Source organism: Electrophorus electricus, chromosome 11, assembly GCF_041902795.1.
Source record: "Electrophorus electricus isolate QZ-2024a chromosome 11, ASM4190279v1, whole genome shotgun sequence".
Taxonomy (NCBI): Eukaryota; Metazoa; Chordata; class Actinopteri; order Gymnotiformes; family Gymnotidae; genus Electrophorus; species Electrophorus electricus.
Genome location: NC_137507.1, coordinates 23,705,687 through 23,733,386, shown reverse-complemented (window position 1 = coordinate 23,733,386; position 27,700 = coordinate 23,705,687). Strand labels below are relative to the sequence as shown.

Here is a 27,700-nt window from a genome sequence, read left to right as displayed (position 1 = left end):
ATAGGGTCCTACTACCACACAGAGAGACCCTCCCTTATCCTGGCCTCACTCCATAAGCCCACAACAGGGGAGGAGGCCACTGAACGATTTTGGGGGGGCCCTGGTTATAGTCCAGGGTCAGACTATGTGTAGTCCTAAAGAATTCAGCCGGACTATGAGGATCGGCACACGGAAATGGACTCTGCTGGGTCCTACGACCCCTACATGGACTATTTTGAGGGCTGCACTGATTGTGGAGAGAGAGTAGAGTACAGTGACGTCAGCCTGCGGTCAGACTTGGAGTCCGATTATATGGAGGATGCACTGATGGAGGTGGAGGAGGTCCTCTATGGGGATTCTCTCGCTGACAGTGACGTTCATTCTGTCATCTCCGGGAACGATGAGCCTCCGGCATTTACGATACCGCCTAAGGCTCTGCCCAGGAGGTATCGCCTAGGCGCAAACAAGCCAGCCCGCGCGAAATACCTAGAGGCGACCTTGTTCGAGGAGGAAACTCCCTTCGCTACGGCTCACAGCCCCAGATCTCGTGAGCCCGTACCAAAGCCTCGTAGAGGCAGGAAGGAGGCGGCACCATGCCCACCCCAGAGACGGGCAAGGTGGCTGGTGCGGTTCCTGAGGCGGGACAGCAGCGGTTGCCGCCCCCAAATTGGTGAGGGGCGATTCCCCACACGCGGGTTGGACTGCAGCCCAGCCAGCGACTGGGGAACAGCCTGTGGCTCTTGCCGGCTTACCTGGACTCCTCAGCTAATATATTGAATAATGTTGTACAACTCCCAGTCACTGTGTCTGTCCCCATCAAGTTGTTTGTACCAGTCTTTTTGTCCCCTTTGGTGTCTGTGCTAGTTATCGTGACCCTCCTTGTAACTGTTGTCGTCTTGATCCTTGTCCTTCCCACCTCTGTCCTGCTCGCGCTAGCCCGTGTCGGGTCGTTCGGTCCTCTGGTCTCGCCATTTGTCGTTGGTCCCGGGGCCGCAGCCCGATAAGCTGGCGCGCCGGGAGTCGCACCGTTGGGGAGGGGCTCTGTCACGGTACGGCCCCGTGTGTGTGTGTTCGTCAATATGGCCACGCCCGCCTTGTCTCACACCTGCTCCTCATTGTGTCATTAGTATGCGTGTATAAATGTCTGTCGTTTACGTGTCTGTGGTTGTCGGTGTTTGAAGCCATTAGCACGCGTGCTACGTCGTGCGTGTTTATATGTGCTAAATAAAACGTGTTCTTGTTTATGCGATTCGTCCCCGCATCCTGCTTAACCTCCACGTCACAGCAAAGAAATCAAGTTCATATTGATTGGAATTATCATATTCCGTATTGAAATTACCTTGATTTTAAAAATTGTTTTTTAACCTTTAATTTAAAACGAAAGTAAAACGCGAATGACGAACAGGAGACAGCGAACGTGACATGCAAACACAATGACGATAACACAGTGGTAGCAGCACAGCACGTAGTTAGGGCAAAGTAACAACAATGACCGAAAACAGCGTGTCAAACACAATGGTTTAAATACATATTGTTATTGAGTGTGGAACAAAGGAGAGATGAAAACGAGTAACAGGCTAACAAAGGGATGTGGCAGCACAGACCATACAATAGCACATGGCACACTGTCAAACATACAAAAACAAAGCCACATGGCGGGCCATACCACGTGGTCTGGGGCTGGGGGAGAGTTTGTATACTGCATACGGCAATCTGGTCCCCATAGTAGTATGCAGTATAGAATCCAGTATGCAACAAACGCAAACTATACGACGAGGTCATTTGAACATATGAATGTTCTGCCCACTTGTGGAAGATTTTCCCCCATCGTTGCATACCTGAATGCAGTACACCACGAAGATAACTCTGGTTGCGTACTGGAATATTTGGCAGATGTAGTACATCATCCAGGTATCTTTTACATGCTGGAAATGTTATTTTGGTTACATACTACATATGGCATAGTGATTTGGGGCCAATCAGTATATGACTAATATGTAGTAACTGTTTTGAACACAGCCCCTGTGTTGAAATTCAACACTAGAATGGCTGGCATACATGTAGAGATGAAACTTTGGCATGGTCTCTTAATTTTTTTTCTAGAATAGTGTGTGTGTGCGTGTGCGTGTGTGTGTGTGTGTGTGTGTGCACGTGCACGCGCTGTAGCATGCACTCTTCCCTTGTAGTCCAGTTTCAGAATGCTAATTTTGAAATCCCTGATATCAAGGGAAAGCCTGGCCCTCCTGGTCCTCAGGGATTAAAAGGACAAAAAGGAGACCCTTATGTTTCAATGATAAAAGGTAAGATTTGTTTAAAATTATGCTTTCTGAACATTGTTTTATTAGTATTGTTTTGATTTCATAATACTTTGTTAAATTCTTGATTTTATGGCATACCTCAAAAAGGCATAAAAGGAGACCAAGGAAATCCTGGGCTCATTGGTAGACCAGGAACTATGGGCCAGCCAGGCTTTCCAGGGCCACCTGGTTTGGTTGGAGATCCTGGCCCTCCAGTGAGTGACAATAGACTTTTGTGGCATGTGTTCTGTTACCATGGCAATATTCCTGTGAAGGACGAAATGACAAGTTGTTGTAATGGCTGGTTTGTAGCTGATGTAAAATTGCTATTTGTGATTTAATTTAAGTGTTGATTTATTCTGTTAGGGATTTGATTATCCAAGTCTCAAAGGATACAAGGGGTACCCTGGGGAGTCAGGGTCTAAAGGATACCCAGGGCCTCTAGGTCCTCATGGCATAGATATTCATGTGGCATGGGGGCCTCCTGGACCTCCAGGGGAACAGGGACCTCAAGGTCCACCTGGATTTCCTGGACCGCCAGGTCCTCCAGGTATGTCTATACACATATTTCGGATACAAATTGGCAGAATTAGTTTCTCTGATCAACACTAGGCCTGAAACAACATTGATTCAATATGTTTTTTTCTCTGGAATGTGTAACTAAGTGCATGTTTTTTTTTTTTGTATGTTTAGGGGATATCCTCACTGGGTGTCCTCCTAGCAACCACGGTGACAAAGGTGACCAAGGTGCGATTCTGTGTTTAACATAAATTCACATAAAGAGTCTGTCTGGTAATTTGCTTGTTCTATTGTCCTACATTGGATCAGTGGAATGATGTGAAATGACAAGTCTTCTACTCTGACAACTAGGACCACCTGGTTTGCCAGGATCACCTGGTTATAATGGACTTCCTGGGTTTCCAGGACCAAAAGGAGAAAAAGGAGATGGAGATGTGAGATATGGTCCTTCAGGCAAGCTGCTATTTCTCTCTAAAGACTATAGTTATTAATCTCTGTTTTACTGATGCAAATGTAAAGACTTCACCTTTGTAGGCCTTCCAGGATTACCTGGTGATCCAGGTGATCCAGGTCTTTCTGGACACAGCTATGATGGTGCACCAGGCTCACCAGGGCCGAAAGGACCTCCAGGTTTTCCTGGGCCCCAAGGAGATGCCCACAGTGGTAAACCTGGACCACCTGGTCTGGCAGGGTTACCTGGACGCCCTGGTCTAAAGGGCATTCAGGGCCCTCCAGGCCATGACGGGTTACCTGGTATGTTTTATACATCATATCATACATGTGCTATCCCTGGGTCTGTGTCCTTGTTAACATCTTGTGCTTGCCCAGGAAGACCAGGGCCTCCCGGGCCTCCTGGACCTCCTGGAATTTCAGGTTGTGAAGGGCAGCAGGGGAACCAAGGACCACCTGGACTGCCAGGAAGTGGAAATGATTTTTGTTGGGGTCCCCCAGGCCCCCAAGGAGCACCAGGTTTCATGGGTCTGCCTGGACAGCCAGGTAAAACGCTGAGGCTCTAAAATAGTTTTTGTTTCTTCATAGTCTTTTTCACACCGAGACCTTCTCTTCCTGAAAGGTACCAGTGGTATAAAAGGAGAAAAGGGTGTGATGGGATTTCCTGGGTATGGGATGAAGGGACCTCCAGGTTTTCCTGGCCCGCCTGGCCCACCTGGTCCCCCAGGACCTCTTGGCCTCAGAGGAGCTCCTGGTGAACCAGGGATACATGGATTTTTGGGGGTGAAAGGTATACATTACAATATGTATATTATGAAGCACTTTGCTTATACAACTGATGAAGGACCATTGTCAAAAAATTGTGTGTGTGTATGTATGTATGTATATATTACAATTCATGGACAAACTTGCTTTGAAGGTGTTAGAGGCCATCCTGGGTTAAGTGGAACAAAAGGGTTATCTGGGTTGCCTGGTTTACCTGGGGTCCCAGGAACACCAGGAGTGAGAGGTGGTGAGGGTCACACAGGTCCAAAAGGAGACATGGGTTCTAAAGGAATCAAAGGTTTTAACCTCTATACTGGTTATAGTTGTTTTAACCGAAAACGTATTATAAAGCAGACACTTGAATTCCTTAGCTGTGTATCCTTAAATGGGATTGTTGATATGGGTTTAATTTGATTTTCATTTACATTTTGTATCTACATTTACTTTTACAATTTGATTAGGTACTAGGGGAAGTCCTGCACTTCCAGGCCCACCGATAGTCATACTGAAAGGCACGATGGGTTTACCTGGACACCCTGGAAGACCAGGATTTCCAGGACCTAGAGGTAAATCATTCTAGTGAATGTTTTTTAAAATATTGCTGAAAAACTGATGTGCTGAGTTACTGATATGTAGGGAGTCAGCAGCATGAATGGCACTCTACCTAATAATATGGAAGTCAGAGAAATATGTGACATGATGTATCAAAATTCTCCTTAACAGGCTTTAAAGGTGTCCCAGGGGTGCCTGGTAAGAAAGGTCTGAATGGATTAAATGGTGCCCCTGGATTTCAGAAGGGCTCTGCTGGCTTGCCTGGAAGAAATGGCCCACAGGGACTCCCGGGCTCCTCTGGGCCCAAAGGATATCCAGGAGCTATAGGGTTCCCAGGAGTTTTTGGAGATCAGGTTACTCTTGCTCTGATCGGGTTTTGGACTAGAGGAAGTGTGGATATAATAAATGTGCTTTAAGGAATTGTTCAGTAAGAACCATGTGAGAACATGTGTATAATTTTCCCTCCCTCCAAAACAGGGTGAACAGGGGCACCCTGGACATTATGGTGCCCCAGGCATTCCAGGCATACCTGGCATTAAAGGTATAACACTGCCATGAGTATTAAGTTTTTTGATTGGAAAAAACATGACTTTTTCCAAGAAATGTATTTACTTTTTTCATATATTTTTTTTTCAATATGAAAAATAAATGTAATTTGATTGTACGGACAATGAAATTTACTGACACTATAGTTCTTGTTCGAGTTTTGACAATAATAGATTCAAAATGTATCTTGTCATAAGTACAGAACTACTGTAAGCTACGTTTCTTAGGTTTACCAGATTTTGAAAAATCCCATTTGTGGTGGTGTTGATATGGCACAAAATCTTTTTCCAGGTGACCACGGAGACTCCAGTGGGTGTCCAGGTCCACCTGGACCAAAGGGTTTTAAGGGTGACAATGGAAAAGGTCAGATTGATCACTTTTAAACATTTTAAATACAATCATTTTGAAAGTAACATTTTGAAAGCCCTTTCTTTGTGCACATTCTTGGAAGTGGGTAATCAGCATTATTTAGATGTTATTGTTTTCCTCTCATAGCTGTGAATGGAGATCCAGGTGACACAGGGGATCGAGGATTCCAGGGTCCACATGGGCAACGTGGGCCCCCTGGTGTTTTCGGACCACCAGGTGAACCAGGTTCACCTGGCCCTCCTGGTAATTTCCTTTTTTTTTTTTTAAGTGCCATAATGCTAACTTACAGCATCTAAAGAGCATATTACATCTCTGTAAACCATGTGGGCGGAACTTCAAATGCTGCGTTTGTTTGTCTGTAGGATGTGTGGGTCCTCCAGGTCTTTCACATTTTGGTCCTCCAGGCAATTCAGGCACTCCAGGACCTAAAGGTTATCCGGGCCCACAAGGTCTGAAAGGTAATAAAACAGAACTAACTAAAACTGAAAATAGCCAGTGTTTACTTTTTTAAACCTTATGTTGTAGTTTCACAATAAAGGAACATGTCTAGATGTTTATAAAGTGTTATTTTCTGTTCAAATTAGTATATTATTTTGAGGTATTTATTAGATTTTTTTGTGCAGCACTTTGACACTTGTTGTCTTTACTATGTAAATGGATGTATTATATAAATGAAAGAGTCTTGTCTTGATACATGCTAAATTTGCATTACAATAGAATTTCTATTCCACAGGATTTCCAGGACCACCAGGTCTCAACGGTGTAAATGGTCATCCAGGACCTGCAGGAGAGAAAGGTGCCAAAGGTAAGAAAAGATTTGTTGAGCATTACTATAGTTGTTTTTTAGATATGCATGTCTGACATTTAGAATTTTGCAATTGCAGGTGCTGGAATACAAGGGCATCCTGGACTACAAGGTGATCCAGGAGAACCAGGCTTATCTGGTGTTCCAGGAAGCTCAGGAATTTCCTACCCAGGACTTAAGGGTCTAAGAGGCCAGCATGGAGACCCAGGTGTCAACAAGTGATTTGGAAATCACAATAAAAGAGATATTCTCACTTTTGTTATCATTTCAGTCTAAAGTAGATAAATGATTCATTTTTATATTTTCTCAACTTTTTGATGGTACAAATTTTGATTATGTAGCTTCTGTATATATAATGATGAAGGAGGTGATATTTCAGGTCCCCCAGGAAACTATGGTCCACCTGGTGCCTTAGGCAGAAACTGTGATGCATCAATTCCAGGAATCATTGGAGAAAGAGGGCCAGTTGGAGTTACAGGACCTGAAGGTTAATATTTTCTTTTTTACTGGTTGTTAATGTGATTAATTTACTTTTACATTTTAGTAGGGGTCCAAGTATGTAATGGTTGGAACACTATATTACTTCTCAGGCAATTCAGATTACCCATATAGACCAAATTTTTGTCAAAAAACAATAAATTGCATTGTAGTATTTTAATCCCCAATGTTTACTTCATAGACTTCATATAGGTTCTGGTCTTTTTTTATTATGGCAACTGCATGCCAACAGAGGAATGGGCTTGACTTTCCTGGCAAGGTGGTTATATCATAAACATGAATTTGCTTGTTATTTTCACATGGTGAGAGCTGGTGCTACAACATGGAAAGAACATGCTCCTCAACTATTTAGTTTGTAATTTTGCATGCATTATTTACATGGATGAAATATATTTAAAGAAAACAAAGGATTTAAAATGCCTTCTGGGTTTTCATGCAGCTGGCTTTGTGTGGGTGTCTTGTGTGTGGCTTTTTAACATTTATTCTCTTAGGCCTACCCGGTGAGATTGGATATCCAGGTTCTGTGATTACAATCCCAGGACACAAAGGTGTCATGGGACGACAGGGACACCCAGGACCAAAGGGCTTAAGAGGTCCACAAGGGCCTCCTGGATGTGCTGGTAACCAAGGGTCACCAGGATCCAAAGGTATTTTGCAATTGTACGCCAAAATCTTCCTTATGCTAATTCATGTCTTCTTTCATAGCACATTTTACTATGGTAAAATGGCTTGACATGGTATGCTTTTAATTCTTTAACAGGGGTGCGTGGGTTCCCTGGTTTATTTGGCCACCCAGGACAAGCGGGCCATATAGGAAGAGCTGGTCCAACAGGCAACAAGGGTGATAAAGGGATATCAGGACCCAAGGGTAAGCATTCTGTCCTAAGTTGAAAGGTAAATGTATGCGCTAATACTCTGTGCTGTTCTTTATATATGATCAGTGTGTCATAGCTGAATTCTGGAATGTGAAACTAGCTGTAATAAAGTGTCCCATAGGAAAATTAATTAGCAACTGTAAAATTTTATATATAGCAGAGATATGTGCTCCACCGTACATTATACAGCAGAGCTTTACTGGTACTGGTGCTTATATGAAACATTTAAATATGTACTGTGTCATTTTGTCTTTTAAGGAGCCAAAGGTGACCCGGGAGAAGAAATTACACCCCCTAAAAGCCTATACAAGGGACCAGAAGGACTACCTGGACCACGTGGACCACCAGGATTGCCAGGAACAGCTGGTCCAAGCGGAAATCCAGGATCCAGAGGTAATGGTTTCCATATCTTTACACACCCACCTTCCAACTATTTCAGTCTATGAATGAGCTAGTTAAGGTATAATTCAGGAGTCATGCTGTGGATTCTTCAGGACCAAAAGGACTGGTGGGATCTCATGGGCCTCCTGGTCAGCCAGGAACTGCAGGATACCCAGGTGCTCATGGAGATGCAGGTGACCCTGGACCACAAGGCTTTGTAGGGCTACAAGGTTTGTGACTGGCATACAGCATACCAGCAAACCACTGGATTTCAGAACATCACAACAACCACTATAGGTCCAAGACAAACAGTCATAATCAATGATTGTAAAAAATAAAAAAAATTGCACCAATATTGTAATGTGTTATGTGCTCATCGGGTCCCTCTCATTCCATTTGTTTGTTTGTTTGTTTGTTTTCCTTTTCTCACACACACACTTTTTTTCTAGGTCCTCCAGGCCCTCCGGGTGAGCTTGGTTTCCCAGGAACAGTGGAGCCAATGAACTCTGGGTTTCTGCTGGTGATTCACAGTCAGTCAGCAGTGGTGCCTGTGTGTCCAACAGGCATGCCTCTCCTCTGGACTGGTTACAGTCTTCTTTATCTAGAGGGCCAAGAAAGAGCATACACACAAGACCTGGGTAAACTTTCCCTAGGATTAATGTGTGTGTTTGTGCTGTATGTTACCTTTTTTCTGTACTGGGTCTCATATGCAAGAATGTCCTCTCTCCATGTTTAGGCAGAGCAGGCTCCTGCCTGCAATTCTTCAGTCCCATGCCCTTCTCCTACTGTAACTCTGCCACGTGTCACTATGCCAGCCGCAATGACAAGTCCTATTGGCTGACCACCGACGAGCCGGTACCCATGATGCCAGTGTCTGGTGAGGAGATCCAACAGTACATCAGCCGCTGCGTGGTTTGTGAGGCGCCCGCCCCAGCCGTGGCAGTACACAGCCAGGATACCATCGTGCCAAGCTGCCTGACTGGCTGGAGAAGTCTGTGGATTGGCTATTCTTTTTTTATGGTGGGTTTGTGATTGATCTTACTTTGTGTGTGTTGGGGTGGGGGGGTGGGGGGGGTTTCACACTGGAAAAAAAACCTTTTTGCTGTTTTACATGCATCTGTGTCACGTGATCCACGGCTCATCTTTGCATCCTGAAACCAAACACAAAGAACACTAAGCACTAACAACACCAAGGAAGTAACTAACTTCTGCAATGCAGCTGCTACACAGTACATATTGTGTGTGTGTGTGTGTGTGTGTGTGTGTGTGTGTGTGTGTGTGTGTGTGTGTGTGTGTATGCGACTTCTCCCTCAGTACACTGGTTCTGGTGACGAAGGTGGGGGTCAGCCGCTGACCTCGTCTGGAAGTTGTTTGAAGGACTTTCGGACCCAGCCCTTCATGGAGTGCCAGGGCCGTCGTGGCACCTGCCACTATTTTGCCAACCTCTACAGCTTCTGGCTGACATGCGTGAGCTGCCAGGAAGAGCATGGCATGGCCCCATCATCACACACGATGAAGGCCGCCGACCAGCAACGTGGGCACACCAGCCGGTGTCACGTGTGTATGAAGCAGACATGACGGGCGCATTGGGACAGACTGTTGTTATCTTCATGATGGACAAGGTGTAATATTTAAGGGTTGTCTTTGGAATAGTATAGTATTATTATTCTCATTTATTAACTGCTCATAATCACTTGTCAGTTGAATTTGTGATTACTCAAATATGGCAAATATTAAGTCTTCAAAGCTTTATTGCCAGTAGTAGCTTGTAGTTGTTCATTACCCAAAATTATTTGGATCAGACCATACACATTAGAGGAAACATGAATTTTTTGTTTACTTGCTGTACTTCAGTAGGACAGGAGATACTATAAACAAAAACTAGATGGGCCATAGGGTCTACTGTTTATTTACCTACTATAGGTCAAAGTTTCTCATTTCTCAGGGAATGTTTTACATTTTGCATTATATGTAAACATGTGCATTAGAGGGTAACATGGATAAATCAAGAAGAAAAAAGACTCCTTTGTCCACAGCAGGTTGAAGTTCATATTTATTTCTCTCAAAAAGACCCTTCTGAGAATCATACTTCTTTTTCCCTCCAACATTTAATATACAGATCAGAGAATACTCAGTGTGCAATAAGACAAAGGACATAGTCTTTCTACCTGTCACAGTGCACATTACATACAAAGAGATTGTACATCATTACATTTCATTAACCTGCACCCCCTGGTCTCAAGACAGTGAATGGCAAACAATCATTTAATAGGTTACCTGCATACAATGAAGTTTGGTACACATACAGACACACACGGGTTGAAAAAAAAAAACACCCATGTTTTTTTTTGATCGTACTAAGCGCTACTCTGGCTACTGTGTTATTACTCCATTTAGCCTGTTCTTGGGTCAGTTCAGAGTGCCACCTGGGGCCACTATTGCCATAATGAGGAAAGCATCAACATTGACCAACAGCCTCCATTTAGGAGCATAAAAAAATTGTCATTTTATGTCTCCTACAAATGCCAAAAATGCCTGCCAACTAGAGGTCGGTGTACTCGTTGCCTGTATTCAGACTGCTCTCTCTCTTACCTTTCACCCCAGTGTGACACTGACTGCCAATCTCTGAGGCAGTGCATTTTTGTACAGGTGTTGATTTTTTCCACATGGACGTAATGCCAAGAATAATAAAGGGGAGGGTTGATTTCACTGCAAGATTTAGAATACTTTGGCAATGCACATTTTGCATTCAGTGTGCAAATGAATGACCACTTGAACTAATCAGAATGGTTGAGGTAGAGGGAGGGGGCCAAGTTTCTAACCAAGTAGTGTAGTAGATTATAGGAGTGCATTTTCGTCCTTTACTGCTCTTTTTTATGCAGCCATGATCCCTATTACTGGGCCATATAGCCATGGCTGCTATGTCCTTAACAGCTGTTGCAGCTGAGAGCCATTGGTCATTGGTTTTAAACACCCAAACAGGGTTGATTGTGTCCATCACAAATCAAATGACACATTTAGCAACATACTCACAAATAATAACAAAGTTATCCAAATGTGGCAAAAAAAAAAGTACTTCAGAAACCTTTTCATTTAACAAGCATGTACACAAGTTTTAATAATGTTTAGATGCAAAAAATGCTTTAACATACCAGATTGTCTTTAATCTCTGGGCAACCTCTGTGCATGTTGGAGGATTCCCACTGCCAGCTACCTGCTATTGCCACAGACCCATGATGGAGGAGGAGGCCCTTGAGATTATAGCACCACCTACCACGGGGGCCCCATCTTTATCACTCTTGTTCATCCTCCATTATGCTTACATCAACTCTCTTGGGCACCCTCTCCTTGTGTGGTGATTGCATCTTTAAATAATCAAAGAGCTCAAACAATAAAAAAACTGAATATTTTCTGATTGACTGCTGAGAATAACTGATCTATTTGAGAACACATAAATTGCACATTCCAGTAAATCAAAGGTGTGGCAAAGCCGCGAGAAGAAAGCTAGCCCTAATCCAGTTTCACATCCCATGTGAAAATACACTTCATTCAGTATGGCAGAGTACCATGGAAACATAATTTTGTGAGGTCTGAAAGATAAAGGCATGTGAAAGTTAATGATCCAACAGGATTCCATTTTGTATTGCGATGTAAAAAAAGAAAAGTAGAAAAGAACAAATTTTGTACTGTGCTAACTACATATTCTTTGCAAAGATATTCCACTTTGTTTAGAAAATATCTGTTAATGCTAGGTCATTTTCAAGGAATCACAATACAAAAATATTAGATATAAACATTGATACGAAAACCTGACAATCGGCACCCTCAGAAATATTGCTATGATAATCCCCTTGCTTGCTCTTTCAGAGCTCTATAATTGTCTACTCCACCCATCTCAGTGATAATGGATGGAGCAAGGCTAAGTCTTGAAGTGCTCAGTGACCAATCAGATTGCTGTGTCCCAGAAGATAGTGGCCTGTGTGGGGTACGGGGGTGGCCCATTCTTCTTTGCCCCGTTGGCCTTCTTCCAGCCAGGCAAGACCAGCAGGGTGTCAGTCTTGCAGGGGCTCCGTTCAAGCAGCCGCTGACGGGACCTGATCTCGCGACAGAGGCGCTGTTTTCTTTCAATCATCTCTAGCATGGTGCTGTCACCGCATACCCATGGCATGAGTGGCATCTGCAAATGAGAAGAAAAGGAAATTATAAAGGTTATTGTTTTGCAAAGGTGGAGTAAATAGGGCTTTCAAAAATTTAGATTGTGATGATCTAAATCTGTGTCTAAATCTAAACCCCACCACTGCTGAGTGGCCACTGTTGGGCCCCTGAGCAAGGCCCCTAACCCTCAAGTTCTCAGTCATAATTGTAAGGTGCTTTGGGTAAATATGTGTATATATTATGCAACAAGCATTAGGGAGTTCTTGTAGCCATTTGCAGTAGAATTGCAAAGACCATTATCATGTGGCCCCAGTAATGTGTAGATGTATAGGTGCTAAATATCCTCGTCATTGATGGTACCTCTTGTGCCTCTTGGTGTTGCCTTTGAGGTGTCCCTAATGGAGATGGTTCGATTGGTGTGGATGGGGACCGGCCCACTTTTGTAACTGTCTTCAGTTCTGCAAGACCAGATGAAAATGATTCACTACAACCAACCAGATTGCACAATTAGGCAGTGGTCATAACATCGCATACATTTTTACCATTTAGCTAGGAAAACCTGAACCAAATGTAATCATCACCAGGGTTATGCCCATTCTGAAAAAGAAGCTACTCTTGATATCAGCAGCTACCAACTAGTATCTCTTTTCTTTCTTTCATAAACCTTTCTTCCACATCCTGTATGGACCTCAGGATCCCAACCAATTTCACTTCAAGCCAGCACATTCTACAAAAACTACCCTCATGACAGTTGCTGAGAAGCTGCCAGATCAGCCAAACTGTCATTACTGCTCATCCTCTTAGACCTTTCTGCTTGGTTAACCACATTGGCAATGGTTTACATCTTACCTAGAAGGGCATTTATATCAAGTAACATGGAGAAGATACTCTTCTAAGTGGCTCTGAACAAGAGCATCTGTAAATGAATATTCTGTTATAGTTATTGAGCATATGTTATCGTGCTCTATCAAGCACTCACCATGGTTCCCCGTTGTCAGAGTTGGACTGACAGGGGATCGTCCGGACCAGTTGGATATGCTAGGAAGCAGTCCAGGCCTTGTCTCTCGTTCATGTGCTATGGGTGACTCTGAGCTGTAGGTGTTTTTGTCTTTGCTTTCGTGCCAGGTCAAAGCTTCTGTCATATATGCCCCCTTGTCCTTGCAGTCTCTTCGGTTCACCACATCCGCCCCATTACTGCTGCGTTCCTTGCAGTCCCTACCGCAGTCTGCTGTGTCATAGTTGCCAGCCTGACGAGAGTCCAAACCATTCCTTCCACCTTCCTTACTGTTGTGTCGGCACTCCAAGCCAGTCTTGCCTGGGTCTTTGGTACTATCATGCCTGGTTAATGGTTCTGGAGCATGACTGCTTCGATCTCTGCTGTCGTGCCGTTCCAGTCCATTCCTGGAAGGGTCTTTTCCATCTTGTCTGGGCAGGAGGTCAGAGCCGTTACAGCTTCTGTCCCTACTGTTGCGCCTGGACAAAGGTTCCACACCATTGCAGACCCTATCCTTGCTGTCATGTCGTGATGCAGGCCCGGTAGTGCTAGAGCCCCGGTCCTTGCCGTTCTGCTTGGAGAGTAGTTCTGGTGCTCCGTAGCTGTCGCGCCTAGACAATGGCTCTGTGCTGCCACAGCCTCTTTCTTTGCTATCGCGTCTCAGTAATGCCTCGGTGCCATTGATCTCTCGGTCTTTGCTCTCACGCCGATGCAACGATTTCCCATTGCTGCTGCGCTCCTTGTCTCTCTTGGACTCCTTGCCATGATGACTTCTCTCCTTGTGCTCTCGCTTGGACTCCGAGCTGTGGCCCCTCCCCTTGGACTCACCTTTTGCAGAACAAAACAATTAAGCTTACGTACATTTATTTGTGCTTCATATCCCTACAGCTCTGTACTTCCACAAATTCCCGTAGTCAGACAGATTGAAGAGGATTGTTTTCATTATCACTGCATTAAAGGCAATCAGCCACTTGGTGTCACTTTGCTACTGAAGATAACTTGAATTCATTTTCCGCTGCAGCATTGTTCTGCAGTTCTCTATGGAAATTCAGTGGCACTGCTGTGACATTTTTTAGGCAAAATGCTGTGTTGGCAGATGATTGTTTTTCACTAAACAATTAGTGATTTTTTTTTTTTCAGCACATGTGAAACTAATTGATCAAGTCAATCCTGGCTACTATTAAAAAGTGAATATAAAATGCATGTCAGTAATGCATGTCAGCTTCACTGTCCAAATCAAAATCACGTCAGCCCTTTTCAAAGTTGTAGGACAACCGATTATTCAGACATATCATCCATGGATATTATTTACCACTGTAAAATAAAAAGGACAGATATACATAATGTAATATGATGACATGAGTTTGAATGAATTCAACTGCCACTAAGATGAAGCAATAGCTTTCAAACTCATAGATACACATTGTAATTGAATTTGGTTTATGAGCACCCATCACCTCGCATTTGTTATTTCACTGGGTTTCACTGGGTATTTGTCGGTTTAGTTTAATCTAAAGCCCTTGCTGTGAGACTTGATTGAAGAGTTGATAAATATGTCAAAAAGTGTGTTTTCCATCTTCTTCCATCTTCAAGAAGGAGTTGTCTCTAAGCCAATCAAATTACTTCATGTGATGGCATGCAGGTGTGACACAGGTGCAAACTGCCACTGATCCATATGAAAATGAGCACAAAAAAAACAATCCCCATGACAACAGAGGCAAATCAGATGTCTACCAAGCAAGACCAACATGTCACATGACAACTACACCAAATCAACAAATCCAGTGACAGAGATTATGGTATATATGTCATGTATATGTTAATATAGGAGAGTGTGGTGAAATCAAGTCACATAAACTTCAAGTTCTGGGGGGAAAAAGACTGACACTAATTATCACCACACTAATTGCATGAGCTGAAAGTGCATGTAGAGGTCCTTTTTCGTGTACTGTTTTGCTTTTGAGCAGTGTGTCTGTATGTTATGTATGCGTTTTACAGCAGTGTAAGAAAATCACGACACCCAATCCTGAAAAATGCACCATGGCACTAATTAACACCACATTAATTGCATTAGCTGAAAATGCTCGTAGCATTCTTTTTTCACATGTCTGTGCAGGTAGTGCAGCACTCTCAGTTGCTGCCTGTTTTTTTCCACCGAGAGCTTCCAGCTTCACACATTCACTGCAACAGGGCAGCCGTGACCTGCATCGTGATTGGTCCGCTACTCCCGGGAGAGAGACTCTACAGGGAGTTCCCATCCTCTGTTACCATGATGAGTGTTTGGCGTATCGACAGGAGCTACTCAGCACGCATCACTTTATCTGCACGCTAGGCTTAGATGGACGCTAAAGCTGTGTCTGAAAATCAAGTTCGTCACTTAGTCTATGCAGAGCTCAGGGAGAGCGAAAGATTTTTTGAAAAGGTGGTTTTCTCGAGCTGGCTGCATTTCTATGAGTGCACCACAGAGGTTGTTGCTCAAGAGATGCAGTTAATAATAACTGACAGCTCTCATCACTTATGCAAGTGCAATGCCATGAGCACTGAAAAGAAATCTGAAAACTTAAGTATGCAGTTTCTGAATATTTTCTATAGCTATAAAATGTATCATAAAGTTATGAATAAATACTACATAGAAACACTGTAAATAAATCATGTGACAGGACAAAACAATGTTTTCTATGAGTTCAAAAAATGTAGGGTTTTTCCTCTGAAGCACCATCTTGTTTGTTGGCCTTGGATGTGCTTTCCATATTTTACTGTGGCCATATACAAATAGTGTAATGCAAAGTCTATGGAAACTGCTGCAAAGGCATCCACCAAGTCATATGCAAATCTGTCTCCACACGAGTTTTGGAATTTCTCCCCATTACAACCTTTCATTAGTTCTACACATTCACAGTAAGCACTGCTTTTGACAATGGTGCTCTGCAGGTTTGTGGTAATCCACATTTAAACACTGTTTTCATAGTTAAAATGCATATTTAAGATTCCCAGATTAAATCATTTGATCTGTAATGGCTTGCTTGTAGGGGTCAGATTAAACCTGCTATGGAAGCAGGTCAAAACCAGCACCCCCTGTAGGAAACATTTCTGCCATCTTTGTTTTAAAAACCTGTTGTGGATCCATGATATCCTAAAGTCCTGATATAATATCCAAAATGTAAACCTTAAACATGCCCTATTGTGTGTGTGTGTGTGTGTGTATAAAACACATAGTGTCACAAATGGCCACCCTCCTGGCATCACTGTTTCTTTAGTTTCTCTGTCGTGTCTATTTTTCCTTCACTACCTTGTTCTGTTCCTCATCTGTTCCTCAGTTCCAGTCCGTGTTTTAGTTCTCTCTGTTATGTTCACCTGCCTCTGATTATCCTTGACTGTTTTGGTTATTTTAGCCCTGGCTTTTGTCTTCCAGTGGGTTGGTTATTTTGGAAAGTTTGTTCATGTGTGAAGTTGCCATTATCGCCATTGTTTTATTTGTATACTTAAGTTTGTGTGTTACTTTGCCTCAGTGTTTTCCCTTTGTCTCTGTTTATTAGCCTCCCGTGTTTTTGTTAACACTGCTCATTAAATAGCCTCCTGCATTTGCGTTCTGCCTCTCGCCTCGTCCCTACTAAAACATTACAGAATAACCAAAACAATCAAGGATAATCAGACGCAGGTGAACGTAACGGACTGGAACTGAGGAACATGATGGGTGGAGAAAACGAAACTAAGGAACGGAACAGGAAAGTGAAGGAAAAACAAAGACACGACAGAGAAACTAAAGAAACAGTGATACCAGGAGGGTGGCCATTCGTGACACATAGGCTACATTTATTTGTTTGCCAGTGACTCAATGCAACAATTTTTACTAATTGTAAATAGCACTTAATAAAACTCAAGTATTTGTTCATTCCATAACTGTATGTTCAGTCACTATTGATTAACCCATCAATTGTTAGTCATTTCCCATTGGCTACTGGCTATCAAAGAGAAAACTCACTTTCCCCTGCATCCTTGCTCTTCCTACTGCTGGAGTTCTTCTTCAGCATGTTCCTGCCAGTGGTGAACAGGTTGGTGAGTTCGTCCAGGGGGCTGGTGGGCGTGCGGGAGCGGCCCGCTGGCGCGTTCTGTGCCGAGCCATAAAGGCGCCCGGATGGGCCACCCTCTTGGGGTGGAGAGCCCTTGGCATGAGACGTAGCGGAGGCGCTGCGTGGCAGGCTGGCTCCTGGGAATGGCCCATCAAAGGGTGGGGCACGCATTAGGCTGAGTGGCGTGAGGCAGCGGCCCATGCTGACGGGGGAGGGGCACGCTGAATGGCTCCGCTGGTAGCCATGTGACGAGCCCGAGCTCCTGTAGAGCGCACAGGGCAGTGGTGGCGCTGAGGAGCGGCCTGACGCTGTGATGGTAGGTGTGGATGTCAGCTCTCTTTCAGCCCGCCTTAGGTGGGAGGTTGAGGCAGAGCTAAGGGGCTCCTGGGAGGAGGAGGTGGGTGACTTGCCATAGGGGGCATTCTCCAACATGGGCAGCTTGGCCACATCCAGAGGGGTGAGCGGGGATTCATCCGAGTTAGGTGAGCACTGTGCAGGGGCAGGCGGAAAGATCAGTAAAGGTGGCCGGTGGGTTAGAAGGTTGGGGAAAGGGGCAGGGATGTCACACATGGGCATGCAACGAGGGGTGGAGCAGTGACTCAGGGAGCTGTGGATGTCCGTGTCAGACAGACAGGGTGTTGCAGTCTGTGAACGGCAACTTGAAAGATCCCAACGTGAATCAAAGTCATCCAAGATGGGGTATTTCATCTCCTCATAGACTGCCTCTCCAGGCTCCTCATCCTCTATGAGAGGGGGTGGCTCCCGCCGTCCACTACCCGACATCTCAATATAGACAGGCTCCTCCACATCTGACACCTGCTGCAGGCTCTGGAGCTGGGTGGGGGAAGAAGGAGAAGGGGCCTTGGCTTCTCTAGAGTGGACTGTAGTGGGCGAGCCTTTCGAAGTGGAGTTATGGACATAGGTCTCATCAAATGACGTACTCAGCTGTGTACTGGGATTCCTCTTGGGCTTTGGGGGCGGGACCCTCTTGCAGTCTTCACTGCAGCCTAGCATTGCTGGGCGAGCAGAGAAAAGAAAATACAGAGGAACGAATGTTATGTTTAGTACAGTACATCAGCAGTAAGGTATATCAGTAACTTTTAAGCGCTAAAAAATATAGAAAGGTAGAAAAAAGGCATTGCTGGACACAAAACGTACAAATGTAAGTTCTACTTGGATATGAGAAATGCTTAGGTTGACTTTTATTTCAGAAAGTTTGACATTATTTAAATTATTTAGATACCAGATGGTCCAGGCACACCCTTCATTGTAGCACCATCATCAAAAACACACAGACATAATGATATTGAATCACACACTCATACAACCACACATACACAAACTAACTTTCTTATCTGAACAGCCACATGTATACGTGGGGACAAATTCTATTACTTTTATTTTCAGATAATAAAAACAACAATTATAATATATTCATATTGCATATTTTCCACTGTCACCCTTATCCATTTTTCGGGAAGGGCGTCATGCAACAGCAGTGCATACGTTATTGTTTTCCCCTCTTCAAAACATCAGCCCATAGGCTTTCTGAAGTCAATCCAAGTGACCATGCAGGAGAACAACATTACCTTGCAACAATATGGCCCTTCAGAGCTGAAACTTGACATCCCTGATTTACGGCATTGATTACTGTACTTATAAAATATAACCTATTATCTAGCAGAAAACAAATATCAGCATGAAAAAGGTATAGTTGGTACAGATTAAGAGAGAATGAGAGTGTGAAACTGCATTGCACCCAGATTAAAGTCATTCTTCATGTGCTGGGTGTGAGTCAGTGTGTATCCCTGCGCATGCCCGAGCCCATCTGTATAGATGTGTTAATTATGTGAAAGGGGATGTGGATCTTGAGATCCATTTCAGCACTTCTGCATGCATCCATCCTCCCTCTCTCTCTCCATCTATTGCGTTCTCTGCCTCCCAGTCCAACTAGTGGATGTGTTTACCCTCGCCCTCTCTCCTCCAGGGGAACTAAATCTAGGTCAATCGCTCTTCCTGAATGAATTCAGCATGGCCTGGCCCCTCCTCCTCCCTCTGCCCCTCCCCTTCTCTCCATTTCCCTCCACCCCTCCACCCTCCAACCCCTGGCAACTTGCGGCTCTTCTCTCAATGAGGAACATCCCCCACTCTCAAGTCCCTATTGGATGAGAGCCTGCTGAGCTGCTGGCTCCACAGATTCCCACTGGTTGCCATCGCGCTCTGACGTCCTGTCAACTTGCTCATGATTGGCCAAGGCTGATGTCTGATGACAGGATTGGTGGAACAGCAGGGGGTCCCTGTTTCTGTGGGCTGGTTGCTGTGGCATTGAGGAAGATCTGTGTGCACAGTGTGATTCTCTCAAATCTGAACCTAGACAACTTTCATTGCACATTACAGTAAGACATTAGCATATCTACTGACTTAATGCCTTCACTGCCTGCTCTTGAAAGCTTTGACTTACAGTTGATGCTGTGTCAGTACAGGAACTTTCATTATACAGAGGCCATAATAATCTTTTTATGCAGATCAAGATTGTAATGGTACTTTTATTACACTGAAAGCATTAGATACTGCAGATATACCAGTTATAACTAACTGATTTCAAGGGGGTTTTTTTGTTCTTCTTTTTGTTTTTCTTGTTGAGTTTCACCTAGATAATATCAGAAATCCAATAACTTGCTCTTAAACACAATAACTGGCTCAGTGCAATACTATAACTTGATTAGACTCAGGCATACCTCCTCTGAAAAAAACATTTTAAAAAGTATAACACAGTAGGGTAAGGCATTATGAGACGAACTGAGATGCTCCTGAGAAGAACAAGCTGGCAAGCAAAATGAGTAAAAGAAGGGAACAAATCCAATTACCTTGATTGTCCATTTGTAACTGTGATTGTGCTAACAACTGCACTGCCTATTGCTCAACATGAGGAGCCACACCCAGTCCAATGACGCGCCAGCGGAAAAGATCTCTTCATTCATACATACCACACCCTTATCCCGAAAACACAGAGGGGACGCATCTTTTTTCATGACTGTTTTAGCATATAGTATTCAGACTCACTCAAGCAAAAGTGCTAAAGATTATTTTAGTCGAGGTATTGAGGTCTTGATGCTTGAAGGAAGCTTGTGAGGCTGACTACCGTAACAGCTTTAAAACATGTTAGATTAAATGCCATAATATTTTATCCTCATTCATGAGTACCATATAGTACCATATATACCCACTGTACTGCCCACACTCAAACCCAAACAAATTATCGTTTTTAAGGCAACAGAGTAACACAGCAGTGTAATCTGTAGCAATCACTGCCTTCTGGCAAATCCAATAATTGCACAAATGCAAAATGTGTAGGACTGAATGATTTGGGAAAAACACCTCATTGCATTTTTTCAGACCACTGTGATTGCAGTTTAAATTTGTGCTTATGGTCTATAAGTTATATCCAGTTGTGTACTGATAAATGCAAACCTCTAGCAAGAATAAGTACAAATATATTTTGTCCCTTCATGAGATGAAGTTGCTACTATTATTTGTTTAAACAAATGATTATCAAAAAAAACAGAAAGCAATGAAAGAATGTATTAAATCTTAAGACTTGTTGTTAAACATTGTTAATAATGTGTAATTAAAATCGCAGCACATACCATTGTAATTTCAATGTGAAATAGATCAATTGCTTGACCTAGATTTATAAACCTGGGTCCAGGCATCTAACTCACCATCGCACCGGTCAGAGTCTCCGCCTTTGCAGGAGGTGGTGCTGAAGTCCACAGCCTCGGAGGAGATGCTCAGCTTGGTGTTGGGGTCACGGCGGGGCTTTGGTGGAGGTTGCTTGCGGAAGGTCGGACTGCCTTCATCCTCCCCTCCCCCCATGGAGTGCAGGGACTGGGAGCGCACAGCACGGGGGCAGCCGCATGACAACTGGGCCTGCTGGGATGGGATGCGCTCAGGCAGGGCCAGCATGCTCACGGAGCCCATGCGCAGGTGCTTGCCCTCTGCTGATACCTCCTCACTTGTCCTACAGAGAGAGAGAAAGAGGAGGAAGAAGGAAGAGAGAGTTGTCATAAGACAGTGTGAATGTTTCTGGGAGTTTAGTTAACATTGGTGGAGGTGGTGTAATTTGCATGCGTGAGAGTGCAGATGTAATTGCATATGGAGAATTCACAGGTCAGTATGCATTTCACAATGGAGGCGAGGAGGGATCACTTTTCAGCACAAAGCATCTAAAAGAATGAACATGCAAAATTTGAAAAATTGCATGATATAATTCATCAAAATGTACTTCATTTTAGGTTTGTGCAGTTAATGATTTATTAAGTGTGTGTGTGTGTGTGTGTGTGTGTGTGTGTGCGTGTGCGCATGCATGTGTGTATGTACATGTGCGCATGCACACATATCTGTGTGTTTGTCATTATCATCACTGCACTAATGTATTCTGTGCTGGAATTACTCCTCTGAGAGTACACCCCAGCCAGAGGCATTGATTTCTGTTTAACCCTGGCCATGGCCTGTTCTCGCAGTTCCACCACAGACACAAAGCGATTTGGTGGGAGGGGGGGCACTTGGTCTGCAGGACACTTAAGTTTTCTCTTCCTGATGAAGAGGACTAAGCAAGCAAGGTTGATGGAAGTGTTCAATAATCATCTAACAAAGTCAGAACAGTTCATTTAAGATGCTTTTATAATTAAAACCTATATGTAATAGTACAATTTGTAAGTGGACATTGGTGAAAATGAAAAATGGGCTTTTTGGTCTATTAGTCTGTACCATTTTTTGTCTAATTAATCAAACGTGTTCAGAATCAGCCGTGAGAAATATAAGCCTCAGCACAATAAACATCTGGCAGGCTTAAAGGTTTTTACTTTTTTTTAATTATCTGTGCGGATGTGTGTGAGAGTGTAACACACACACATGCACGTGCACACGCACACGTGCACTCACGGACCAACAGCTGCTGAACAGCAGGAGTCTGAAGGGAAGGGTTCATTGGTCAGAGGTTTAACTTTGCCTAGCAACAGGGAACCCACGCAAACCAGACACAAAATCTGTTGCTGCTGCTCCGCAGAACAGAACCAGTCCACACGCACACACACACACGCACTCTCCTGAAGAGGCCCCCCAGACACACATGATGGATCAGGCATTAGGCTCTCATTAGTAGGAGGAGCGCCACTCTGGAGCAGCTGTCAGCACTGCATGTTCCCACTCATGCCCAGAGCTGACAAGTTTCCCTCTGCCAAAACTTCCTCCCGTCAGGCACCTCTCCAGCTCACCCTAAACTGCTCCCTGCCATCTCAATCCAAGCAATCCAATCATTTTAATGTCTAGAATGAAATCCTTGGCAGAACGATGTCAAAAAGAGATTTATTTATTTGTTTATTTATTTATTCAATTGAAGTTACCATCAGACTAAGAACACAAGAAAATCTTACAGTGGAGCCCCTTGAAAACAAGTAGAGATGGAGAAAAATGAGCATAATAGCTAGCTGATTCCTAGACAATAAAGGAGTAGCCAGCAACAGCAGATAAGAAGAAAGGGTGCCTGCTAGTGAGCTGCGAACTGCCAGACGGCGCGTTGGCACAGGTGTGCATAACAGCATGGGAGGGAGTGTTTTATTTATAAGATGTCTGCCCGTCCTCTGGCCAGCAAAGCAGCGTGGAGCCTCGGAACAGGTGCCTGGCAGTGCAAGGAATTGTGTTCCATTATCACATAGCTACAGCTTAATCCCACTGCATACAAAATATACACAAATATCCCCACATTATGGAATTTTATAAAGGGTATTATCCAAAAATGCTGAAGACCAACAACATATTGTATTTGGATAATGAATAATATCTCTACCTAGTTGGCTAGTATAGCCATGCTCCATTTACAATCTGCCTAGTTTTTACAGTGCTTTGAAGCAGAGCTTTTGGAAATATACACATGGCTCTGTGCATGGGCAAAATCTCAGGGCACTCCTGGAAACATGATGAACTCACCAACAAGATGGCAGAGCATGTGGGAAGACCCTCCTTACTTAAGCCAATGGGGTAATCTGATTGGCTCATGGCTGTTCTAGCTGTCACCAGGCAGAACACATCTCCTGCTAGCATACTCTTCTCATTTAAGCTGTTTCTAACAGGCTTTCTCTCGTTCTGCCTATCTCTTTCTTCCTCCCTCTCTTTCTGTCTCTTTCTCACTCTCCTCAGTTTTTCTTCATGAGTTCCTGCAAAAATGGGTCGTCTCAACGACCCACTTATATGGCTCATGAACAATCCAGATTTTTATCCTTCAAGCAATTATGTATGAATATTTTACACAAGCAACAGCTGAGAGGAGTTAGACGAGTTAGTAGAGAGTAGGATACCTCCACCAAACACACACACGCACACACACACACACACACACACACACACACACACACACTCCAAGCAACACCACCACAAAAGATGCTGGCATATGATCACATCTCAAGCCTGACAGGACAGAGAGCCTACATACACAGAGTGATGACTGAGCTGGTGCACTCAGTACTGTCACGCAGTGCAATCCCTAATGTACTTGAACATTTATTTAATGTTTCTTTTTCAAGAATATCTGTTGCAAAAGCCATGTGTTCAGACATTCAGTGATGACCCCAAGGTTCTAGATTGTCAAACGTGCTTTTTTCAAACTGGGGTACCTTATAACATGTCAAGAGCAGATTAAAGCAAAACAAGCTTTGTAGAACCTTTGCATCAGCTTTACACATCTCCTAAGCATCAAAATTAACTCATTAAAGATCAACAAAAAAATGGCACTCAGAAGTTTTAAATTGTGTTTACGTCATGACACAGCTAAGGTGAGTGACTGCAGGAGTTGTATATAGAAGCTTCCCACATGTGAGGAAAGACTTGCTATAATGCCTCCCAGCTGACAAAAGAATAAATCATGCATTCCATGACAACTGATCACTGACAGTGGTAGCTGGATCACTGACAGTGGTAGCTGTGCTGTTCTGGTTCCCTGAGCCAGCTTGGGTGATGCAATTTGATTCATTATTCATGTTTTTTTACATACTGTAATATCCTTAGTAAAAAAGTAAAGTAAAATAAGTAAAAATGACACTAAAACTAATAAACTAATTCCTAAAATCAATTAAATCCTTCCTAAAGAATTAGGAGAGGTTTTTTTTAGCTTTGTTAAAGCCCAGTTCTTAGGGTTGATATGTTCATAGATATGATATAAGGAAGATAAGCTCTTTTGCCTTTATAGGACAAAACAAAGTGTGCACAGGAATGAGGCCTAAATATGTCCAGCTCTGAAAAATGAATTAACCTCCAAGGAGAGGGGGACACAGACCTGCTCGCTATTCCACGCCATGGCACCATGCCATTGCCAGAGGAATGTGGTATTAGTAACACTGCAGGGAACTGTTTCTTTGAGGAGGTTTGTATGTGGTGTGTGTGCATGTGTGTGTGTGTGTGTGTGTGGTGTGTGTGCATGTGTGTGTGTATGTGTGTGTGTGTGTGTGTGTACATTTTTGTGTCTGTGTTTGTGTAATGTTTGTATGGATGCGCTTGTGCACATGCCAAATTGAAAACGCGTGTCCATGCATGTTCCCACGTGTGCTGTTTTAAGTGCATGTGTGTACCCATGCACTTCTGCCACTTGTCCATAAAAATTGCCCACAAACCTTTTAATGGCTTCCTCCTGCTTTCTCTTCTTTTCGTTCTTCTCCTGAACACTGGTCCGGCTTTTCTCATTCCACACGTGGTCGAGGTTCTGGGTTACCAGGCTGTTGTATGCCCTCAGACTACTGTCCTCAACAAACTGGAAAAACCGCAACGTTTCTTCCTCGTTGGAGCTCATCATGGATCATACCAACAGGACACTCCTGCAAACAGAGAAAGACATCCTTTGGTTCATTTATCCATCGTAGTTTTATAAGGGCGATGTCAGCTGTATGTGAAGTGTCACTTTACCAGTAGTAGGCACAATGTGGTGGTAATAGTTGCGTCATTATGAGCAGCAGAACTTTCATCATTCTCCCTGGGGCATGGCTATAACCCACAGACATAGTCATGGAGACAAACACTAACTATGCATGCAGGAAAAAAAAAAAAACTCCCATCGGTAAACCACAGCTCTGGAACAAAGAAACTATCGTGCAAGTCAAAGTCAACAAATGAGAGCCAGGCACAGTTTTTTGATACCTTGGAGACTTGTGTTCCTTCTTTGTCCTACAACTGACTCGCAGTAACCCATTTGTGTGCACTGTCTGATAGGCTTTGTATGGAAGCGAACTATTTCAGCTTAGCCCTTGGCGGATCGTCATGTGAATACATAAGTATTCTGGGTCAGCGAGATTCTCCGGCTTTCGGCAAAGGCCTGCTCCTATGCCGGGAGTGGCAGCTCAGCTCCCAGAGGCTCTAGAGCAGCCGTTTCTACAAAGAGGCCATTCAGAGAGTGAGCAGCCTCATTTTTGCAGGCCGCTTCTTGCAGAAAGCAGGGCACTGAATTTTAGCAGCGAATGCAGGATGAGTGGACTGGCCTGAGGGGAAATGCACGGCAGGACAGCCATCATCAAACTGAAAGCACTGCCCATGTGAACTTGCCATGGCCAATGCCCGAACTCTGTGGGCACATGTGTTGTGACACACATGAGCTTTTGTTTACATCTTTATTCCCACACCAAAGTATGTACGCACAGCAGTGTGGAGACCACAGGCTGGAAGTGCCTTGCACAACTGCAGGGAACTCAAAGGGGAGACAGCAGGTCAATATTTGCAGAGTGGCCCAAGATTCCAACTATGTTTATTTATATGTGACAGACAGGGTGTGTGAGTGCTTATGTAGGTGTGTGTGTATGTGTAGGTGCATGAATGGGTATCTGACAGAATGAGTAGCATTGCCAATTCTGCATTCTTTATTTCCTATTAATCTCTGATAGCAAGTTTTCAAAACTCAAGGTGCAGGAGGGCATCTGTTTATCCAAAATAAATTGGTGCCTTTAGACCTGAAAGATACTTAACCTGACTGATCCCAAAGTCTGAGTCCAACAGCTTTTGTGAGGACGTGGTGTTATCTGTCATATTTGCTTTGTGTGGGTGCGTATGTGTGTGTGTGTGTGTGTGTGTGTGTGTGTGTGTGTGTGTGTGTGTGTGTGTGTGTGTGTGTCTATGTATCTATGTGTGTTTGTGTGTGTGTGAGGATGAAATGATGGGAGTTAGCACACTATTAACGAATGCCTGATTTTAAGCCCTGGAGTTGTTCTCTCTCATTAATCCTGTAAACTGGGAAAACCATCCTGTTTATTGCATTGCTATACGAAAATCTCTGCACTGTCACTACTTCAGTCTCCTCCTGTCTGTTTTCTTTCATGTCTCACCTCATGTCACCCTTCCTAGGCTCTCCTCTTGACATTACCTGCAGTGGCTGGCCCTCTAGGTAAAGCAATGTCTTTCTAAAATTAGAGGTGACTCAAAATGCATGTAGCTAGGCAACAGAGAGCTAGAATGAGGATAGCGGGAGCAATGGGAAAGCTTAGGCTTCTAAAGTAAACAAAGTAGACAGCAGGAACATTGGGCAAAGGTGGAGGATGTGTTCCAGGAGCCAGTTTAACATCTGTGTTTCTGAGTGAAGTTGGTCAAGTGATATCTCCTAAGTAAAGATCAGCATATCATGCAGTCTGGAGTTGAAAGAGTGTTGTGAGTGAAGCATGAAATTCGCTATGTTGCAGTGCAGAAGAAATAGAGAAAACAGAGTACTTACAGAGGAACTGTGTTCCTGCTGATTGTGTTGTACACCTGTTTGGGTGAATCCAGTGCAACCGTGTGAGCTTGGACGAAGCCTGGCTAAAATCCTGAGGATCCGACTCTACTCCCAGATGAGAAATGCTGGCCATGGTAGAGTCATCAAGCTGATTGCAGAACTTCTGATTCCTGGGGCTCTAGGGGCCAGTGAGAGTGCAGCTGTGGCTGAGGGTACCCAGCCTTCAGACCCTTCACCCGGGCAGCCAGAGACCCCAGAGTTCCCTGGGTCTGTGCAAAACTTAATTCCAGTTCATGAGAAGTTGCCTTCCTCATCTGAATGGACTACACCAGGCTGGGCACTGGAGCACCACAGGCAGAGCCTGAGAGCATCTTCCAACCCAGTGTCCACCCCCCGCACTCAGACTCTCACACTCACTCACCCAAGTCTTGACGAAGATCAAAATGCAAGGAAAAAAAAGCTCCTAGACCCTTCAGAGAGAGTCCACACAGACTTACATGGAGCTCCTCCAAACAAAATCCCCATGCGTGTGAGTGTGGGCAAGGCTGGGCATCTCACAGCAGCGCTGGCTCTCAGATGCAGGGCTCCTCTATATGTGGATGCCACAGCAGATTAACTCAGGCACCACAACACAAAGAACACGCCTCTACCCTCCTCCCCTTCCCGCCTGTCTCCCAATCTTGTGCTCACTCACTGTTTTCTG

General features: G+C 44.1%; 2 protein-coding genes across 3 annotated transcripts in view; one reads left to right on the top strand and one right to left on the bottom strand.

Annotated features, from left to right (window-relative positions):
* The window catches only part of LOC113590162 (uncharacterized), a 21,273-nt gene extending 9,878 nt beyond the window's left edge, over positions 1–11,395 (top strand). Inside the window, exons 21-47 of the mRNA XM_081723915.1 lie at positions 141–649; positions 2,166–2,279; positions 2,385–2,491; positions 2,643–2,826; positions 3,165–3,239; positions 3,357–3,548; positions 3,624–3,791; positions 3,868–4,035; positions 4,165–4,308; positions 4,472–4,576; positions 4,734–4,915; positions 5,040–5,103; positions 5,400–5,471; positions 5,604–5,720; positions 5,840–5,935; positions 6,211–6,282; positions 6,362–6,490; positions 6,662–6,769; positions 7,272–7,427; positions 7,541–7,648; positions 7,914–8,048; positions 8,150–8,266; positions 8,486–8,674; positions 8,773–9,056; positions 9,351–9,609; positions 10,966–10,992; positions 11,232–11,395. Of these exons, the coding sequence (XP_081580041.1) occupies positions 141–649; positions 2,166–2,279; positions 2,385–2,491; positions 2,643–2,826; positions 3,165–3,239; positions 3,357–3,548; positions 3,624–3,791; positions 3,868–4,035; positions 4,165–4,308; positions 4,472–4,576; positions 4,734–4,915; positions 5,040–5,103; positions 5,400–5,471; positions 5,604–5,720; positions 5,840–5,935; positions 6,211–6,282; positions 6,362–6,490; positions 6,662–6,769; positions 7,272–7,427; positions 7,541–7,648; positions 7,914–8,048; positions 8,150–8,266; positions 8,486–8,674; positions 8,773–9,056; positions 9,351–9,609; positions 10,966–10,992; positions 11,232–11,395 (4,045 nt within the window). The remainder of the gene's footprint in view (positions 1–140; positions 650–2,165; positions 2,280–2,384; positions 2,492–2,642; positions 2,827–3,164; positions 3,240–3,356; positions 3,549–3,623; positions 3,792–3,867; positions 4,036–4,164; positions 4,309–4,471; positions 4,577–4,733; positions 4,916–5,039; positions 5,104–5,399; positions 5,472–5,603; positions 5,721–5,839; positions 5,936–6,210; positions 6,283–6,361; positions 6,491–6,661; positions 6,770–7,271; positions 7,428–7,540; positions 7,649–7,913; positions 8,049–8,149; positions 8,267–8,485; positions 8,675–8,772; positions 9,057–9,350; positions 9,610–10,965; positions 10,993–11,231) is intronic.
* Positions 10,057–27,700, bottom strand: nyap2b (neuronal tyrosine-phosphorylated phosphoinositide-3-kinase adaptor 2b). Of its 2 annotated transcripts, XM_027030033.3 has the most exons (7): positions 26,998–27,700; positions 24,920–25,120; positions 20,978–21,276; positions 17,168–18,271; positions 13,171–14,013; positions 12,552–12,649; positions 10,057–12,213 (listed from the first exon to the last, which is right to left on the bottom strand). In XM_027030033.3, the coding sequence occupies exons 2-7, from the start codon at positions 25,096–25,098 to the stop codon at positions 11,983–11,985; spliced, it is 2,754 nt and encodes a 917-aa protein (XP_026885834.2). In that variant the 5' UTR covers positions 25,099–25,120; positions 26,998–27,700; the 3' UTR covers positions 10,057–11,982. The 2 variants fall into 2 exon arrangements, with proteins under 2 accessions (XP_026885834.2, XP_081579749.1); XM_081723623.1 differs by lacking the exon at positions 10,057–12,213 and having other exon boundaries at positions 12,547–12,675.